The sequence below is a fragment of the Rhinopithecus roxellana genome, chromosome 19, assembly GCF_007565055.1.
Source record: "Rhinopithecus roxellana isolate Shanxi Qingling chromosome 19, ASM756505v1, whole genome shotgun sequence".
Classification (NCBI taxonomy): domain Eukaryota; kingdom Metazoa; phylum Chordata; class Mammalia; order Primates; family Cercopithecidae; genus Rhinopithecus; species Rhinopithecus roxellana.
The window spans coordinates 44357366-44376921 of NC_044567.1; the positions used below are offsets into that span (position 1 = coordinate 44357366).

Below are 19556 nucleotides of genomic sequence, written 5' to 3' on the forward strand. Positions count from 1 at the left end.
CTACTGGAATCGCACAGCAGGTGGAAGGGAAGGAGGTGACCTCCCTCTGGGGCATATCAAGTGTGCAGTGCCTAAGAGTGACACGCGCGGGTAGAGGGTCAGGAGATGGTGGCATTTCCAAGTTGGGAACTCAGGACCCGCTTCTCAAACTCTAAAGTGCACAGGCATCACTTGGAGATCTCGTTGACATGCATATTCTGATTCCATAGGCCTAGGGGCGGGGAGAGGGCCTGAGGTTCTGCCTAACAAGGGGCTAGGTGGTGTTGATGCTGCCAGAGTCCATGAACCACATATGGAGTAGCAAGGTTCTGGGCACAGCCGAAAGGACTGGCAAGGAGGGCAGCCGCAGGGCTCAGAAAAATGACAAGAGGCATGGAGAGGCCGCATGATGGGAGGGACGTTGCAGGATTCTAGTGAGCCAAGTGACAAGGATGGGTGCTCCCCCACCCTCAAAAACCCATAGGCCAAGTGCCCTGGCTCATGCCTGTAATCCCAGTGCTTTGATACGCAGGATTGCTTGAGCCCAGGGTTCAAGGCCAGCCCTGGCAACACGGCAAGATGCTGTTTCTACAAAAAATTTTAAAAATGAGCTGGGCGTGGTGGCATGTACCCGTGGTCCCAGTCACTTGGGAGGCTGAGGCTGGAGGATTGCTTGAGCTGGCGAGGTTGAGACTGCAGTGAGCTGAGACTGGGCTACTGCACTCTAGCCTGGGCAACACAGTGAGACCCTGTCTCAAATAAATAAATTAATAAATTAATAAATTAATTAAAATAAAACAGGAATGAAAATCCAGAGAACTCTGGTGTGACCCACGGGTACAGGTAGAGATGCATGGTTGTCCAAAGCGGGATGGGGACTCTGGAACACTAAAGAGCTCCCGGCTTCCCCGGGCTTCCTCGGAGAAGCTGGAGGTGCCTCCATCCAGTGTTCCTGGGAAATGATGGGGACAGGATCAGGATCAGGGGCCTGCCCCACCCCTCCACCTGACGCCTGTCCCCTCCTGTCCCCTCCTCTCCCCTCCCTTCTTCCCCCTCCCTTCTTCCCCCTCCCTTCTTCCCCCTCCCCTCTTCTCCCTCCCCTCCTTCTCCTCCCCTCCTCTCACCTCTTCTCCCCTCCCCTTATCTCCCCTCCCCTCTCCTCCCTCCCCTCCCCTCTTCCTCCCTCCCCTCCCCTTTCCCCTTCCTCTCCCTTCCCCTTTTCCTCCTCCCCTCTTCCCCCTCCCCTCCTTCGCCTCCCCCCTCAACCCTTCTCCCCTCACCTCTTCTCCCCTCCCATCTAATCCTCTCCTCCTCGAGAACTCCCCATTTCCCCTCCCCTCCCCTCTGTCCCCCCTCCCTCACCTTTCTTCCCCTCCTTCTCGCTTCCCCCTCGCTCAACCTCCTTTCTTCCCCCTACGACTCCCCTCTCCCCGCTGTTCTGCTCCCCTCTTCCCCCTCCTTCTCCGTTCTTCCTCCTCCCCTCCTCTTCCCTCCCCTTCCCTCACTCTTCTCTCCTCCCCTCTTCCCCATCCCCTCCCCTCTTCCCCCTCCTCTTTCCCCCTCCTTTCCCTTTCCCCTCCCCTTCCCTCTTCCCCCTTCCCTCCCTCCCCTCTTCCCCCCTTTCCCCTCCTTTCCCTTCCCCTCTTCCCCCCCTCCCCTCTTCCCCCTCCCCTCCCCTCTTCCCCCTCCCTTCTTCTCTTCCCCCTCCCCTCCCCTCTTCCCCTGCCCTGCCCTGCCCTGCCCTGCCCTGCCCTCCGCAGTTCCTGAGCGAGGGCTACGCTGCACACCTGGCCGCGCTGGAGGCCAGCCACCGCTCACGCCCAAAGAAGAACAACTCGCGCATGATCCTGCGCAAGGGCAGCTTCGGGCTGCACGCGCAGCCGGAGTTCCTGCGGAAGCGCAACCACCTGCGCAGAACCATGTCCGTGCAGCAGCCGGACCCGCCCGCCGTCAACCCCAAGCCCGAGCGGGCCCAGAGCCAGCCCGAGTCCGACAAGGACCACGAGCGGCCGCTGCCCGCGCTCAGCTGGGCACGTGGGCCCCCCAAGTTCGAGTCGGTGCCCTGAGGGGTGGGCTGTGCTCAGAGCAGGGGTGGGGGGCCCAACCAGGCTGCCTGCAGGGACGGGAGGGGGCTGCCCTCTCCCCGACACAGGCGTTTTCCTGCTTTTTCCCTCCCGTGTCTGTCCAGCAGTGTCCCACCGGAGCGGGGAGGGATCCTGCCCGACCCCGGTGGGGGGGCTCCCTGAGCTGCGACAAGGTGAGATCCGGGGGTCTCGGTGCAGCCGCTGCTGCCTCCCACGTGCCTGCGACTGCAAGCCCAAGTCAGGGTTCATGTTTGTGTCATCCTGGGGGCAGGCTTGCCCGGAGCTGGAGCGTTTGGGCAAAGTCGACCACCCTCCTGCGTCCCCAGGCTTCCCAGCGAGCTAGGCAGCCCCTCAAGGGGGCAGCCCCAGCCTCGGGAGCAAACGCCGCTGGCAGGCACAGCCTCTCGACTGTCTTGTGGAGGCGTGAGTGGCATTTGTGCCCGCCCTCCCTGTGGTCCTGAATCACCGTTTTGGGGTTGGCGCTCTTATGGCAAGATGGCCACTTTCTGGGCATGAGAGCACATCCCCTGTCTCTGTCCACAGCCCTCGGGGGGTGGGGTCTGGTGCTGACGGTCTGTCCTGCAGCTGTCCATTGCCCCCAATCCCCCCTTGTCCTCAGTGTCCTCACCATTTCCCTGTGGCCCTGGAGGCCAGGGGTTCCTCTTCCCGGAGCCCTGCCTCATGCCCTCCCTTGGGAGGCTGCAGCCTTGGGCTCTGGCTCAGCCGGGCTGGCTGTGAGCCCCTGAGCTGGTTACTTGCCCTCTCTGGGCCCCGTCTTCCTTCTGTTATTGGAGAAGTCCTCCTAGCTGAAATTGGTGTGAGTCTTTGACTCGCAAGATGTCCTGCAGTTTGGCCCATTGAGGCTTTTCAGGCCTAACGGTCCCTCTGCGTGTCCTGTGACCCATACCTTTCACACAGCCTGCGAGAGGGGGTCTGGGTGGGCTGGAAAGGAGGGGCTCTTAAAGGAGCCTCTCTGGGTGGGCTGGGAAGGGATCCCTGCTCCACGGAGAGGCGCAGCTGGTTTGCCTTGCACTGATGCTCAAACCGGGTGTCCCAGGGACAGCCCACCGCCATCTCCTGCCAAAAGGTTACTGATCTGGCTCCCCATAACCCCGGCTCTGCCAGGACCCTTTTGTCTTTTTTGGCTCCTGGAGGCATAGAGCTGAGATTCCAGGGTTCTAGGGGTTCCTGGAAGTTTGGCTCCAACTGTTGTATTCTCTTCCCTTTCCCCTGCTGCTCAGTTTGTGCCCATAACCTCCTCCTGGGTAGTGCCCTGAGGTTGGCAGGACTTGGCCCTTCTGGGGCCCCTAAAGCCTGCTCAGGCCCTCCTGCTGCTGAACCTTGGCCTGGGCATCAGTTTCCTGCATCCTGGAAAACCCCGACTCCCTAGCCCAGGCCCACACCTGCTGTGTGGGGCTGTCCAGGTGGCTGCTGAGCCCCCATGGGCTGCCACTGAGGCCGGTCCCAGCAGTTTCAGCCAGGCTGCCCCAGGGCCCAGACGTCTGTATACACAGCAGGCACCTGTGTCAGCTCAGTGTCGCTTCTGCTCAATGTCTACCTCTCGCGGCTCCCAGGCAGCCCATGACGCTGCTGACGGGGGCGGCTGACACCACCATTGTGAATTGCCTGGCAAATTGGGTGCCCTCCTGGGGCTGGAGGGGTCTGGGCTCATAGCCCCCATCCCTGCTCTCTCCCCTAGAAATGTGTCTTCAGTCTGCCAGCTCTTCTGCTCTACTTCCAGTGCCGCATCCTGCACTCAAGCCCAGGGCTGCTGGCGAGTCTATGGGGAGGAGTGCGGATCAGGCTCAGCCTCAGCCTCAGCCTCCTCTATGGTCCTGTCTCCTGGCGGTTCACAGGTGCCCATCCCCCCGTTAACATTTCACAGTTCTTGGCTTTCCAAAGGCACCAGCTCATATGGCATAACCACCTCAACCCTAATCCTTCCCAAAAATATCCTGATTTAAACTTGGGCAGATGTAGTCTGATTCTTGAAAACTCTACCATTTCCTTTTTGCAGAAGGCACTAATTAAGCCGAAATGATAAAATAATTAGTATGAGGTACTTTTCTCCCAGTTAGATTCCCTCTTCCCTGAGAACCCCAGGCTAGGCGAGAGAGGGAGAGAGAAAGAGAGAGAGAGAGAAAGGAAGACAGAGAAAGGAAGGCATAGAGAGAGAGGAAGACAGAGAGAGAGAAAGAGAAAAGAAGACAGAGAAAGAAAGACAGAGAGAGAGGAAGACAGAGAGAGAGAAAGTGCATGAGCCAGGATCCCTGGGGAATTTGAAGTCAGTGTGACCAGGGTTCTGTGGCTCTGGGGTCAGAGCTGGGACACAGGACCCAGCAGGAGGGGTTTTGGAAGCAGCTCTGGGTCCAGGCAGCAAGCAGGTAGGAAGATCGGGGCTTTGGCTGACGATGCACACAGGAGATGCTGATGGTGTACAGTGAGAGACTGTGAACACAACAACTGAAGCTGTAGTTGGTGTGTGTGAATGTGTGTAGATGTGGTTCTGTTTAGTGGCGAGACAACGTATGTTTCAGTACTGCTTTCACGGCAACTGTGTAATGCATATGCACTTTCTGTACTAGCGGTTTCTTCAGTTTTGTCCGTCCAGTTAAGTTGGAGAAAGAACCAAGTTGTGTTGTTCTCGGGAGCGGGTGCCGCTGCGTCTCCTTGAGTAGTTGTGTGACCCCCCCCAATCCAGCTGTTTTCTAGAAAGTCCTTCTAGCTTCTGGTATGCCTGCTCTGCAGCAGCTGGAAACAGATCTTCCCGCCTGACCAAAGCTCCTTGTTTCTTGCGTGGCATGTTTGTTCTTCCCAATCCGGCGGCTGTCGTAACCGAGGGCCTGCCTGCCACCCTCCTGTATCATTTGCCCTGTTAGGGTTCAGGGTGCGTCCTTAGCCCAGGACCTGCTCTTCCAGCATCGTGGGTTTTTTCCTAAAGAGTTCAACGGCTCCCTTGAGCTCCGTAAAATATTTCCTTTTTAAAAAAACAGACTCCTTTCATGCATTGGAATGAATGGTCCTCTTGTCTGGGTGCTGGGCTACAGCAAACAAATGTGTTTGAATCCCAGTATTCCAGTTTTCCGGCGGTGGGCTCTCTGGAAGAGACGAGGCTGGAGTTCACGGTTCTTAAACTGTATTTTTACCCGTTTGGGACCCATTCCTGTGTCCTGGAGTCTTTCATGAGGCACGTGGGCCCCCTGCATCCTCACACTCCCCCCCAGCCCAGGTGCAGCCCCGGGAGGGGTGCCCTGACCCCGCCTTAAACTACCACCTTTCCCACCGAATCCCATCTCGGGGGGGTTTGGGTGCCAAGTGCCCTGGAAACCTATTGTAACATTCCCTCCTTCCTTTCCTTCCGGGCATGGGGGAACCTTCTTAAAAATCATAGTTAGGGTTAAGTCCAAGCACTGAGGCCTGATCTGGGCTCTGCTCTCCTTGTTGAGAAACTAACAGGCAGTTGGGAGGAAAATCCGAATTTGACTCCACCCTCTTTAGGGCAAAGGAGAAGCAGGTGACCCAAGGAGGGGCAGGCCAGAGGAGGTGACTCTGCACAGGGACCCCCGCCCTCGGACCCCGCTGGCCTTTTCTATTTGTTTACTTGGCGGTGGCAGCCCGTCTGACCCTGTCTGTGGTCTGACTGTTCCCAAGTGTGTAACTTTCAGTATTATCTGTGACAGACGGTTCTGTGGTGAAAAAGGTTTATTATATTCCTTACGGCTGCCTTGTACAAAATCCGTTAGAAACGCTAATGTAAGATATCAGATTTCTAACAAGATAAAAACAGCATTATGGAGTTAAAAGATTTTTACAACTGGTCTTGATTTTGATGTGAGCTGGTTTTTAGCTCTCAAATGTTGTCACTTAAATAAAAACCTTATTTGCCTTTACGGTGTGTTTGCGTCTGAACTAAGCCGAGAAGCCTTTCCCTTTATACATGTTCTCCCTGGGATGGGTTTTGGGGGCAGACTGGCTCAGAGCAGAGGTGGATGAGGGCCAGACCCCAGACCACAAATGACAGATCTATGGCCCAGAGTGGTGTGGGAGGGCGGGGAAGGTTGGAGGTGGCCGGTGAAATAGAACAGATGTCAAATGCCAACAGTCTTTATTATGAGAAAGCAGTGTTATCTAGGAAAGTCACACGCTGGTTTCTTATACAATGACAAAGCAGGTTTCTTAAATAATTTACACACGGCAGAAATTGCTTTTGAACAGGGCTACCCCCTCCCGGCACACCCACAGTACTCCGCGTTGAGCATATAAATAGGTACCCGTGAGCCCAGGGTCGTAAGCCTGGAAATATCTCCTATGCCTTCCTCCGAGTCCCTGGTAGGGAAAGCGGGGATGACAATGGGGCCCCCAAGAGCCTTGGCACCAGAAACACGGTGGGTGAGTGACTCTGCGGATGACTCCCCAAAAACCAGGCACGTGGGTACACAGCTAAGAGCTCTCAAACATCTGAGGCTAGCACTTCACGTTATAGATGAGGCAAATAGAAGGCTCAAGGTCAAGTGTATGATGAGTTTCTAAGCTCAAGAGTCCCCTGGGAAAGCAGAAGGAACAATTCTCCCCTTCTGCAAGGTCTCCCCAAGACACTCTCAGGCTATGGCAGGCAGTCACTGATGGGTCCAGATGTGGCCGGAGCAGGGGGCTCTGGGCCCCTTGTTAGGTGCTTGTTAGCAGTGGCCCGGGGGTACTGACAACTCCTGGGGGTTTCCTCCGGGAAGCTCATGGGGAAGCATAGACATCCTTGAGTACGAAGACTTGGCGGTCAGATAGGGCTTGTTTCCTGCAAGACAGCTGCCTTTGTCACTGTGCTCAAGGTCGGAGAAGTAGGGATACCTTTCTCTGCTGACTGCGGGGTGGGGGCTGCTGGAAGGTGGCTGTAGCTACTCGGGGCCCCCAGCATGCTGTTAATGATGGGGTCCGTGAGGTTAGCAGCTCTGGCTCCAAGCAGCAAGCGGGTCCTACCTTCTCTGCTGTACCCATCAGCTCTGTGGGTTTTCTTTAACTTGCTCATGCATGAGGTGGAGGAGGAGGACAGTGAGAAAGACACTTGGGAGGTGGGCATTACCTGCAGGCACTTCCTCAGTCATGAATGAGAGAGACGATGTCACCACTAGAGAGAAGGGGAGGGATTGATGCCACTGGATGTGGTGGGCTCTGAGAGGGCCCCTCCCAGCCTGAGCTAGACAAGATCAGACCCGGAAACATGGTAGGAATATGGCCCCCCAACACATAGAGCTGGCAGGGCTCAGCCTTAGAGCCCATCATGGCCATTATACAAGTGGAATGGAGAAATAGCCCCAAGTTAGGGGAGATCCACAACTGAGGCCCTGCCCCTAGGATGGGGCCATGAGCAGAGAGACCAGGAGCTCCATAGCAGTCAGGTTGCTTTTCCCTATTCCATAGGCAGGCAGGGCACAAAGGAGCCACGGAGAGTTCTGGAGGAAGGGCAGGTTTTTCAGGAACCAGCCATATGTGAGGTTCCAAATGATGGACAAACATGGGGGCCCAAGGCCCAGGAGACCACACACATTCAGGCTGCATCCTTTACCATCAACCCAGTCCAGGTTTTTGTCCCTTCTCATGTTTGAGATGAGGGAGACTGAGGCCCAGAGAGGGGCAAAGACTGGCCAGGGTCACACAGCAGGTCAGTGCAGAATCAGCGCCTGCCTACAAAGATGGCCGGAGGGGCCCTCCCGGCCACTTCACTTTGAAGTATGGAAAGCCAACTCACCTCTCTTCCGCCATAATGGCTTCCTCTAGCTCTTGGGACAGCTTCTGGAGATGCTGGATTCCTGCCCCCACAGGCTCTGGGTCACTGTCAGATTCGCTGAACGAAAGAAAAAGCCACACCAGTGACTAGTTGGAAACTCCTGGCAGGAGCCCCTTGCAACCCAGTGCCGGGGTCTGGTCTGTGGGCCCAGATGACCCTGGCGGGCTGGGCTTCACTCCAGACCCTCACTCCAGGAAGTGACCTCAGAGCGACAAACAGAAAGAAGATCAAGATCCTCGAGGCCGAGGTCATGGGCAAGTGATTTTGCAGCGTCCCCACTTGGAAACGGAGCCTCAGCCCTCCAGGTGGCTTCAAAACTTGCTTGTGGGCTCACTAGGAGGCTTGGGTGAGTGGGATTGTGTCAGAGCTAAGCTCAGCTCTTCCTTTACAGAGAAACTAAGGTCCTGAAGGATTTTCTCAGGTCCTCTGCTAGCTCTGGGGGCGGAACCAGGTCAGAACACAGATGTGGAGAGTATTTTTGAAGTGTACACAAGCCTTATTTTAGCTTCCAGGTTTGCAAAGAGCCACCTGGTCACTTATATGCATCCTGGTGACCACCTGCCACGACACGGGCAGTGGCTAGGCAGCCTTCCCTGAGAGCCCCGAGATGGGAATAGGAAGCTGCCAGGGACTGTGGACTGGGATGAGTTTCACCCTCTCCCCCGAGCCAGGCCACTTGCTGGGCCTGTCTGAGAACTAGAGGATTCTGCAGGGCAGGCCAGCTTGATCGGTGGGGCAGAACATCCAGATGGTCTGACCCCAGCCTTTACTCCTCTGTTTCCTATGGGACGGCCCTCGTGCTAATCACCAAAAGCCTCCGGACCTTCCGTTTCCTTACCTGTCCAATGGGACAAACAGAGCCTGCCTTAATTACAGCTCAAGGTTCCTATGAGACTAAAGAAAGATGCTAGCCCTCAAAGAAATTTGGGGAAAAAATTCAATAGCCCAAAGCTACTATACAGCCTTAACTAACACACTCCATTTCCCCCTAGAACCCAGCTGGAAAGTTGACATACAATCCTTAGGAATCTAGTTGTTGTTTTGTTTTCTGTTCTTCTTCTTTTTTTTTTTTTTTTTGAGACAGAGTCTCACTCTGTCACCCAGGCTGGAGTGCAGTGCAGTGGTGCGATCTCGACTCACTGCAACCTCCACCCCCTGAGTTCAAGCAATTCTCCTGCCTCAACCTCCCAAGGAGCTGGGATTAGAGGCTTGCACCACCACGCCCAGCCAACTTTGTATTTTTAGTAGAGATGAGGTTTCACCATGTTGGCCAGGCTGGTCTCCAACTCCTGACCTCAGGTGATCCACCCGTCTCAGCCTCCCGAAGTGCTGGGATTATAGGTGTGAGCCACCACGCCCGGCCAGTTTTCTCATTTTCTAATGAACAAATACACGCACTGGATATCTGCTAAAGCAGGACACACATTTAACAGCAAGAATAATTATGACATGATATGACACTGCTCAGGGTACCCCTGGCTCCAGGAAGTCACAGGTGCCAAGAATCCCCTGGGGCCCAACTGGGTCTGGGAGGTCAGAGAGCAGGGACTGTGCCCAGGCTAAAAGGTCACCAGTCCCGGGGTGAGGCACTGTCCCACTTGCCTGGGAGAGCAGAGGGGCTCTGTTGAGGAGTAGGGGCTCCGGAAGGCAGCCTCCCGCCTTGACCGCCGTAATGGGTGGGCACGTGAGCCCATTCGGGCCGAGAGGTGGTGATGCTCCTTCTCCCAGGGGTCTGTGGCAGAGTGGGCAGGGGCGGCTCCAGACAGCCGAGTGCTCTTCTGGTTCAGGCTGTGAGTTGGGGATCCACTGCCCTTCTGTGCGCCTCTCTTCCGCCTCCTGGCCTTCACGTGCGTTTCCACCAGCCACTTGGTGCCACTTTGGCAGGACTCTTGGATTCTCTGGAACAGGCAAATGGAAAGGTTAGCACAGACAAAATCAAAAGTGAGGCCGGGCACAGTGGCTCACGCCTATAATCCCAGTACTTTGGGAGGCCAGGCAGGTGGATCACCTGAGGTAAGGAGTTCGAGACCAGCCTGGCCAACATGGTAAAACCCCATCTCTACTAAAAATACAAAAAAAAAAAAAAAAAAAAAAATTTGCCGGGCGCAGTGGTGGGTGCCTGTAGTCCCAGCTACTTGGGTGACTGAGGCATGAGAATCGCTTGAACCCGGGAGGTGGAGGTTGTAGTGAGCCGAGATCATGCCACTGCACTCCAGCCTGGGCGACTGAGTGAGACCCTGTCTCAAAAACAAACAAGCAACAACAAAAAGCCCAAGGGTGAACTACCCTGGTCTCCAGACCATACCAGCGATCCCTAGACCCACCAAGTGTCCTGTAAATACAGGCTATTTTAGTCTCCAGGGTGAAGGATGTGACTGACTACTCGTGGAATGAGTCCACGGCAGGGACCCAGCTCGGAGCTCCTGAATATGACAGCAGCAGTCAGCAGCAGGAGGACCCCCCTGGTGCCTGAAGCCTGTTTGTCTAAGTCCAAACTCTCTTTCCAGACACAGATTGACCGCAGGACTGAAGGAGAGGGTCCAGGGAAGAGGAGACTCCCCTGCCCAGCACCCCCTGCACACCAGGAGAGCACCTGTCTTCCTGCCTCGGGTGTCACTCACTCTATCCACCCTCCACAGTGGTCCATAGTGATCCTTCTAAAGGGCAGTTCTGACTGTGACACTCAACTGCTTAAAACCCTTCTATGGCTTCTTGTTGCACATAGGACCAAGCCCCAACTCTTGGGCCTTTCACACCAGCCGGGTGACGGCTGTGAAGGCTCTTCTTCATCAGCTCGACTGTCTTTGCCTTGGCAAGCCAGAGCCCAGGGGTTGGAGCAAAGCCCAGGTTAAATCTGATGAGTTATGTGACCTTGGACAAATTCATTTCATTTCTCTGATCCCTGAGGGTGGTGAAAACAATCAAAAAGTTCTTCCAAATAAGGACTAACGTTTGGCTCAGGGAGCTCTCTGCAGAGGGTCCAGAAAGAGCCAGCCTCTTTCCGGAGAATTCTCTCCTCTTCAGAATTCCCAATGAGACACCGAGGAGAAACCTCTGCAGCCCCCAGTCCTCTCTCTGGAGGTCCGTTCATCCTAATGGCTTCTGTCCTTTCTAAGTGACACGTCTACACCTCCAGCTCTGGGTTTAAAGATGCATCCCTTGAAGGGCCCATAGACACTTACATCCAATATAAGGACGTCTTGCTGCCAGCACTTCTCATTTGACAGCAAATGCCCTCTAACTGACCTTCTCAGCAGCTCCTGAAGTTTATCCCCTACAAGTCCAGATCCTTAGTCTCCATCGGGAGCATCTCTGCTTCTATTCCCTTCTCCATCGCGTAGATAAAGGTCAAATTCTAATATGCTAATTAGACCAGACTTTCCACTGTTTAGAATCCTCCAGACTCCTGATCATTCCTGGGAGAGTCTAAGCTCCTTCATGTCCTTTCTCCCTGCTCTACCTTGCTCTCTGTTCTCTGCTCATACCCAGACTACAATTCTGGCTGTCCTCAGGGGTACACGGCTGAGTTGGCAGTACACCTTGCTTTCCCTCAGCTCTAGGCCTGGACCTGAGGGGCTCTGGACCTGCACTATTTCTCCTACCCTAAATACCCTTGACCTTTGCTTCCCTGGGTGAACTCTGGCATCACCTCCTCTGGGAAGCCTTCACCAGCTAAGTTGGTGTTTGGTGAGCCCTCACTATTGGCCACTTGCTTGCAATTTCCTATCACGTACAGCTCTTATCACCTGGTGTTGTGAGCATCTGTTTCCTCCAAGACATGTTTTCATTAACTCATTCAAGTATTTGTTGAGTGCCTATATGTGCCAGGAACTATTTGGGGTGCTGGGGAAACAGCAGTGAACTAACCAAAGTCCCTGTCTTCTTGGAGTCTATATTCTTGAGGCTCTTTGAGGGCAGGAACTGTCTGGCACCAAGGAAACACTCCATAAAAAAGATGATTAGTATTGTCAGTATTACCTGGGACATGGCACCCAAAGCGCTCTTAGCTGAGCGAGCTGCAGCCTGGAGGCCCTGCTGACCTGGCTCTGGGGTTTCCAGGCGCTTCCAGGAGGGGCCTGTGCAGAGGTTGAGGTTGACGGCTCTCAGGGGCAGCCTCCTTTGGAACTGTCTGCACAGAGACCCCAGGGCCCCTGCAGAGGTCTCCTGATGGCTGGCCCCAGGCTGCAGCTCCTTGCTGTCCTCCAGCTGCTCCTGGTGCCGGAGAGATCTCCGGCGCACAGAGGTCCCCATGCTCTGCCACCGAGAAGCCATTTGCCTGACCAAGAGTCTTCTCTGTCCACTAGACCCTGGGGAGGAGGGTAAAAAAGCAGGTCAGCAAGGCATTCCCCATCCCCATTCCCAGGCCCCACAGAGACCCTGGACACAGGGGAAGAGATGGGATGCAGCGGGGTGGCGAGGGCGGGCGGGGAGCGGGCGAGTTAGCAAGTGTGAGTGCAGGAAGGAGGATGCTTTCTGGAAGAGGGGTCTCGGGTCAGCAGCATTTCTGCTGTCCCGCACTTCAAGTTTCCAAAACAGCTGTCTTTTTATCCCAACCTCCTTCCTCTCTCTGGCTCAGGCGAGGAGTGGAGGCGGGGTCAAGACACGCCGTAGCCGAGCTTCAGCGCTGGGCCCAGGACACCATCACCGTCTCCTTCACCAGCTCGCCCAGACCAAACGCGCCCCCACGCAGATCCCAGCCTTCCCACCAGACGCCCCGATTTTGATCCGACGCTTGTAGTACCCAGACGCCTCCACAGGCCGTGCGTGTCCGAACCTGATGCCCTCCCCTCTGAACAAAAAAATTGTTTTGAGCCGAGATCGCGCCATTGCACCCAGCCTGGGCAACAAGAGCGAAATTTGTTGTGCTCCGCCCGCACTCACCGGACAGCACCAACGCGGATCACAGCCGCAGCACAGCTGCTCCTGGTCCACCGCAGCCGGTTTGAAACTCTGCGCGGCTCCGCCCCCGGCCCCGTCCTCACAGCTGATTGGTTCCGTCCCCGCCCCGTCCCCGCCCCAGGGATCCGATTGGCTTTCTCTCTCGCGGCTGTAAATGCTGCGCTCGGATTGGCCCGGCCGTCCCCATTCATCTCTCCGGCCCCCTCCCGGCCGCCAGCCTCGTGGCTCCGGGCTTTGTATTAAGCGTCCCGCCCGCGCCACCGCTCTTGCCCGCCCAGCCCCCGCGCATCGCACGCCGGGTCCCCTCCCTGGAGCGCGCACAGGGTTGAGGCTTCTCTGACCCATGGGGTGGAGGCGGAGGTCCTGGGATCTAGGCCCCGCAGTGGGCAGGGACCCCGTCCATCCTGCCAAGGGGTCTGGCTTTTCCTTCTTGCTCAGTGGTTTTGTCCGAAGGAGCCAGGGGCTGGCAGTGCGGAGCCCTGGGTTCCCAGAGACGTTTTCTTTCACATTTCCCTCCTGACCCTCCCTTCCTGTGACAAGACACTGTCCCTCTCTGAGTTCCCCATACTAGCCATCCATGCTCCGCCCCCACTAGAAAATGCGTCCTGGAAGCGGGGATAGACCAGAGTGCCCGTCTGCCCTCCTCCCGCCTACACCAGCTCCCTGTCCCCGCCTTGCCCCACACATCCCTCCCTCTCTCCAGCGGAATGCCTGCCTCTCCTCTCCTCAGCATCTAAACACAATCAGCCGTTATAGAAGCTCATCCTTCTCCTTTCGGCGACCTCAGAGCAGTGCTGCCCACTCCCCCGGCTGGTTTCTTTGTTACCTCTCCCGCACAAGAGCCTGAGATGATGAATTCTTGAAAGTCTGTCTTCAGCCCTCTTCGTTTCTGGGTGGTCTCACCCACTCCTTTGGCCTCAGTGATTTCCAACGAAAGGATGACGATATTGATTAACGTGTATATGGCCCTTAGTATGCACAGGTACTGGTGTTGCAGTTTATTAACTTATTTGACCCTCTGCTATGGTGTGAATGTGTCCCTCAAATTTCACATGTTGGAAATGTAATGCCCAAATTCATATATCGGTGGCATTTCTTTGTTTGTTTTTGAGACGGAATTTCGCTCTTGTAGCCCAGGCTGGAGTGCAGCGGCGTGATCTCGGCTCACTGCAACCTCCGCCTCCTGGGTTCAAGCGATTCTCCTGCCTCAGCCTCCCTAGTAGCTGGGATTACAGGCGCCCGCCACCACGCCCTGCTAATTTTTTGTACTTTTAGTAGAGATGGGATTTCACTATGTTGGCCAGGCTGGTCTCGAAATCCTGACCTTAGGCAATCCACCAGCCTCAGCCTTCCAAAGTGCTGGGATTACAGGCAAGAGCCACCATGCCTGGCTATCGGTGGCATTTTTTTAGACATATAAATTGTTTTTATTCAAATTATAGAATATTATACAGTACTGAAAAATAAGCTAATTGTAACCAGATGGTGTAACTAAAGTGAATGTAGGGAATATAATGCTAGATTTAAAAAAAAGCAATATTCAGACAAACATAAAGTATGACACCATGTAAGTTCAAACACAAAAAACTAAACAATATGGTTTAGGAATATGCACACACATTTGTGGACAAAGCTATTACGGAAAGCAAAGGAATTGTAAACATCAAAATAAAATAGGTAGTCATTTTTTGGAAGGGTGACAGGAGAAGAGGATGTAATGAGGAAAGGGCTCAAAAGACTTCAAAGGTAATGTTCCATTTTGTAGGCTGGGTGGTGGCCACATGGATGTTTACTTTCCTCTTTATTATTTTTTTCCTTTTAGACAGGATATTGCTCTGTTGTCCAGGCTGAGATGCAGTGGTACAATCATGGCTCACTGCAGTCTCAACCTCCTGGGCTCAAGCAGTCCTCCTGCCTTGACCTCCCAGAGTTCTGTGATTACAAGCATGAGCCACCTTGCCTAGCCTTTATTATTCTTTAAACCATATATGTATGTAATTTTATATATATCAGCTTATATTTGTGTGTGTATACACATACCTGTACATATATTATTTTGTAAGTATGAGCTACTTTGTAATTTTTTTAAAAAAGTTTTTAAAAATTGACAAGTAATAATTAAACATTTATGGGGCACATAGTGATGTTTTAATACATATAATGCAGTGTGATCAGATCTGGGTAACTGGCATATTCATCATCTCAAACATTATCATTTCTTTGAGTTGGGAACAGTTAATATCTTCCTTCTAGTTATTTGAAACTATATATTATTGTTCACTCTAGTCATCCGGACTAGATGACTCTAGTCATCCCACAGTGCTATAGAGTACTAAGCTTATTTCTCCTATTTAGCTGTAACTTTGTGTCTTTTAACAAATCTCTCCTATTCCTTCCTTCTACCTACCATTCCCAGCATCCAGTATTTTGATGAGGTGAGGCCTTTGAGAGGTAATTAGCATTAGATAAAATCAAACAAGGTAGGCCCCATGATGGTACTGGTGGCTGTAAAAGAAGGGGAAGAGATACCTGAGCTGACAAGCACGATTTTGCCCTTTCACCATGCGATGCCTTCTGCCATGTTACAACACAGCAAGAAGGCCCTTACCAGATGCCGACCAGATGCCAGTGCTATGCTCTTGAACTTCCCATCCTCCAGACCATTAGCTAAATAAATGTCTTTTCTTTATAAATTATGCACTTTGTGGTATTCAGATATGGCAGCAGAAAATGGACTGACACCTTCATTGTACCTACACTTGATGAGGAAACTGAGAATAGAGTGAATACACCAAGGCCAAGGATTCAAACTTCAAGGTTCAAGTTTGAAGTCTGAACCCACTATATTCATTTTACAAGAGTCACTAATGGGGTATGGGTTGTGGTTTGCAAAATATTGCTCTAGTTTGCCTGTCCCTCATTTTTTAGTGGATACAGGGTTTCATCATGTTGGCCAGGCTGGTCTCGAACCCTGGAGTTCCTCCAGTCATCAGAGCTGTATCAAAACTACAAAGGAAAATAAAAGTGTTTATCATAAAAGTGTAAGGAGAGAGGGAGAACACACTATCACTTGCAGGTGGCAAGTGTCTGCTTCTGGGATGCTGGCAATGCTCACCCTTGACCTAGGTGACGCTGTTTATCAACCTAGTGAAGTTGTTTATCAACAGTCAGAAATGCTTGTTTTTAAACCTGTTTATAAAAGTTGCATTTGTTACTGTAATTAAGGAATTCAACTGATGTCTTTTACCAATGAAATCCAAGGGGAAAAGAAAGAGTTGTTTCTATGAAAACTAAGTTGAAAGTATGGGAAACAGTCCATGAAGGGGAATTACTTAGAAACAAGCAAAGTCTCTTAAACTGGAGTGTATTATCACAATTTGCCTCCCCAGTGCCTGCCATGTCACAGGCATCCGTAATAATAGCTTATATTTTTTGAGCCCTCACCATGTGTCAGACGCTCTGCTAAGTGCATTTACTTTCTTTCTTTCTTAATCCTCAAGCAATTCTATGAAGTAGGTACTATTTTTATTTCCATTACAGATGACAAAAGTGAGATGCAGACAGGTGAAATATCTGGTCCAAGATCGTGTGGAATGTCAGAACTGGAGCTTAAATCCAGTGACTGACTTCAAAGCCTGAATTCTTACCCTCAGATTACACAGCTTTGTTAAGTATCAGGAGTGACACAATGAATGCATGCATGCATAAAGAGGCCCTCCCTGCTTGGAGCTTTCCATCCTCTTCCCTCACTCAGAATAGTAACTGGCAGGTCAGGTTAATGAAGAACAGTCTCCATGGCAACAAGTAAAGGAGGAAGAAACATTTTCTTATGAATGAGAAGCCTTTCCCTTCTGCCTTGCATGGAGCGGTGGCTGGAGGGAGGGAAGGGGGCTGTACTCAGGGGAAGCGGGCTCCTAGTCCAGAGGTCAGTACAGGGGCTTCTGTTCTTGGTAAGGAAGAGAAACCAGTCACTTGTTGCTAGTGAAGGCTTTTGGAGGGGGAGGGAATCCAGCATCACCCTTGCCTCTGTTGGGGAAGGGGATAAAGGAGAAACTCCAGCCCTGCTATCCAGGGGCTCTTTGTCCAAGAGCAAACATTCCACTAGTTTCCTTGACCTCCTGAAACTGTCAATCTGATGGAAGACATAGACATTAAACACGTAATTGTAAACAATTACAGTTGGGCAAAGTAGCATGAATGTGTAGTGCTAGGGAGAAGTGACAGGGGGTATAAGGGGGATGGGGAGATTGACTGGAGCTGGAGGTCAGGGTAGTCGTCCCTGAATGTGTGGTGTTTGAAGTGAGGAGCTAGTGGGCCAATGGTTGGGAGTCTGGAGCATTGCCAAGTGTTAGGACTGGGGAAAGCCTGGGCAAAAAGGGTAGGGCTGAGATCAGGGGCTGAGGGTAGGGGATGGGGTGGCAAGAGACAGGGTCTGTAAGTCAGAGAAGGAGCTTAAAATTTGTCCTGAAGGTGGTGGCAACTCTTTGCTGAATGTTAAGAGGGCAGTAGGTTATTAGAGTGGCATTTCAATGAAGTCCATGATGAGACTGGTTTGGGAGCGGCTATAGTTTTAATGTGTCCCCCAAATTTCATTTGTTGGAAACTGAATCCTCAAATACATATGTTGATGATATTTATGGGTGGGGCCTTTGGAGGGTAATTAGGATTAGATAACATCATCAGAGTAGGACCCTGTGATAGGATTGGAGGCTTTACAAGAAGAGGAATGGAGACCTGAGCTGATGTGCATGCTCTTGTCCTCTCACCGTGTGATGCCTTCCACCATGTTATGATGTAGCAAGAAGGCCCTCACCAGATGCCAACACCATGCTCTTGGATTTCCCAGCCTCCACAACCATGAGCTAAACAAATGTCTTTTTAAAAAAAAAAAAATTATGCATTCCGTGGTGTTCAGTTACAATCGCAGAGAATGAACTAAGACAGTGGAGCGGGCAAAGGGTTTCTGGGGCATCAGTCTGTGCCCAAGCCCAGGCACAGACCAGGAGCAATCATCATTCTTCTCAGCAGGGAAACCAACACCCCTGGCATCAGCTTCAACATCCCCTTTCCTTCTCGCCCCCACCTCCCCCAATCAACCACAGGCTACATCTATCAATTTTACTGTTTAAACGTCTCTGCAATGTGTGTGTGCCCTTTGACCCTCTACAAAGGGAAGCAATGGAAACAGTGGGAGAGTTTTAAGAAGTGTGAGAAGAGACACAATTGGGTCTTTTTCATTGTGAATTATATCACTGATAGAAAACTGCCTAAGACATAAAATCTAGTGTCATGAATACAGTGAGTCCTTACTTAATGCTGTCAATAGGTGTTTGAAAACTGACTTTAGCCTGGGTGTGGTGGCTCTCACCTGTAATCCCAGCACTTTGGGAGGCCAAGGTGGGTGGATCACCTGAGGTCAGGAGTTTGAGACCAGCCTGGCCAACGTGATGAAACCCTGTATCCACTAAAAAAAAAAAAAAAAAAATAGCTTGGCAAGGTGGCAGGCACCTGTAATCCCAGCTACTCAGGAGGCTGAGGCAGGAGAATCACTTGAGCCCAGGAGGCGGAGGTTGCAGTGAGTCAAGATCACTCCATTGCACTCCAGCCTGGGCAACAAGAGCAAAATTCCATCTCAAAACAAAAACAAAAACAAAAACAAAAAAACTGACTTTCAGTGAAATGACATATAAGGAAACCACCTTTTTTCTCATCAACATTGTAACAAAATGATGACATTGATTGAAAGGATGTTATTTGAGGACCTGATGTATGTCCTTTCATTTCAGACTGCAGTTTCCAAGAACCTAAAAGGACATTAAGTGAGGACTTACTGTACCTATAAAGCCAACACCCATGTAAGCATCACCTAGGTCAGGGGTGAGCATTGCCAGCATCCCAGAAGCAGACACTTGCCACCTGCGAGTGATGAGTGTATTCTCCCTCTCTCCTTAGACTTTCATGATAAACACTTTTATTTTCCTTTGTAGTTTTGATACAGCTCTGATGACTGGAGGAACTCCAGGGTTCTTGGTCTTGCGCCGATAGGATTAACGACACGGACACACGTGGAGTGGTTTTAAGGAGCAAAAAGTTTAATAGGCAAGAAAGAAGGAAGGAAGAAGAGAATAGCTCACCCATACAGAGAGAGAGGGAAGGGGGGGATTTGAACAAATAGAAAACCCCCTGCTCAGGGTGGAGTGGTGGGAAGTGGCTGCTTACATGAAGAGGCTGAGGAGGTGGTGTCTGATTTCCATAGGGCCCAGGGGATTGGTTTAACCAGGTGTTATTTACATAGCCCGCAAAAACCCTGGCCCTCCCACCTTAGCCCTTTAATATGCAAATGCAGGTCGCCATGATGTTCTGAACACATGCTGTTATCCGGAGGTGACCATGACACTCGGTACACCTGGTGACAGGGAAAAGACAGCAGGAATCGCCATATGAGTGAACCCAGTTTCTAACGGCCGGCATTTGCATATTGAGGCTTGCCAGCCTGGCCCTTTAAGTGGCCTTTTCTGTTAGAAAAGAGATGGTTTTGGGGGTTGATTTTTATTGCAGGAAAATTTCCACCGAGAACCTTTACCCTTACTATCTGCCTAAAAATTATTTCTTAAGAACTCCTGTATTAGTTTTACTAAGTATCCATTTTACCGATGCATGCAGACCTCTCTAGGTTGCCGTGTGGCTGGAGAACGGATGGAGGAAGGCAGGAGGGGAAGGTTTTCTGCAGCCTTCCACCTTCCAGGGATGGAAGACTTTCAGGGGTGCTAGATTTCAGGGTGCCATTCACTGCTGCAGCCCTCCCAACTTCCCCT

General features: G+C 52.2%; 2 protein-coding genes across 3 annotated transcripts in view; one reads left to right on the plus strand and one right to left on the minus strand.

The window, feature by feature from the left end:
* Positions 1–5953, plus strand: part of PITPNM3 (PITPNM family member 3) — a 108986-nt gene extending 103033 nt beyond the window's left edge. Inside the window, exon 20 of the mRNA XM_030923976.1 lies at positions 1740–5953. Within this exon, the coding sequence (XP_030779836.1) occupies positions 1740–2045 (306 nt within the window). The 3' untranslated portion in view covers positions 2046–5953. The remainder of the gene's footprint in view (positions 1–1739) is intronic.
* On the minus strand, positions 5042–12757 carry PIMREG (PICALM interacting mitotic regulator). Of its 2 annotated transcripts, XM_030923978.1 has the most exons (6): positions 12724–12757; positions 11821–12149; positions 9445–9740; positions 7804–7899; positions 7138–7182; positions 5042–6852 (listed from the first exon to the last, which is right to left on the minus strand). In XM_030923978.1, exons 2-5 carry the CDS (start codon positions 12112–12114, stop codon positions 7152–7154), a joined length of 717 nt encoding a protein of 238 aa, XP_030779838.1. In that variant the 5' UTR covers positions 12115–12149; positions 12724–12757; the 3' UTR covers positions 5042–6852; positions 7138–7151. The 2 variants fall into 2 exon arrangements, with proteins under 2 accessions (XP_030779838.1, XP_030779837.1); XM_030923977.1 differs by lacking the exon at positions 7138–7182.
* Between the last annotated feature and the right edge of the window lie 6799 nt (positions 12758–19556).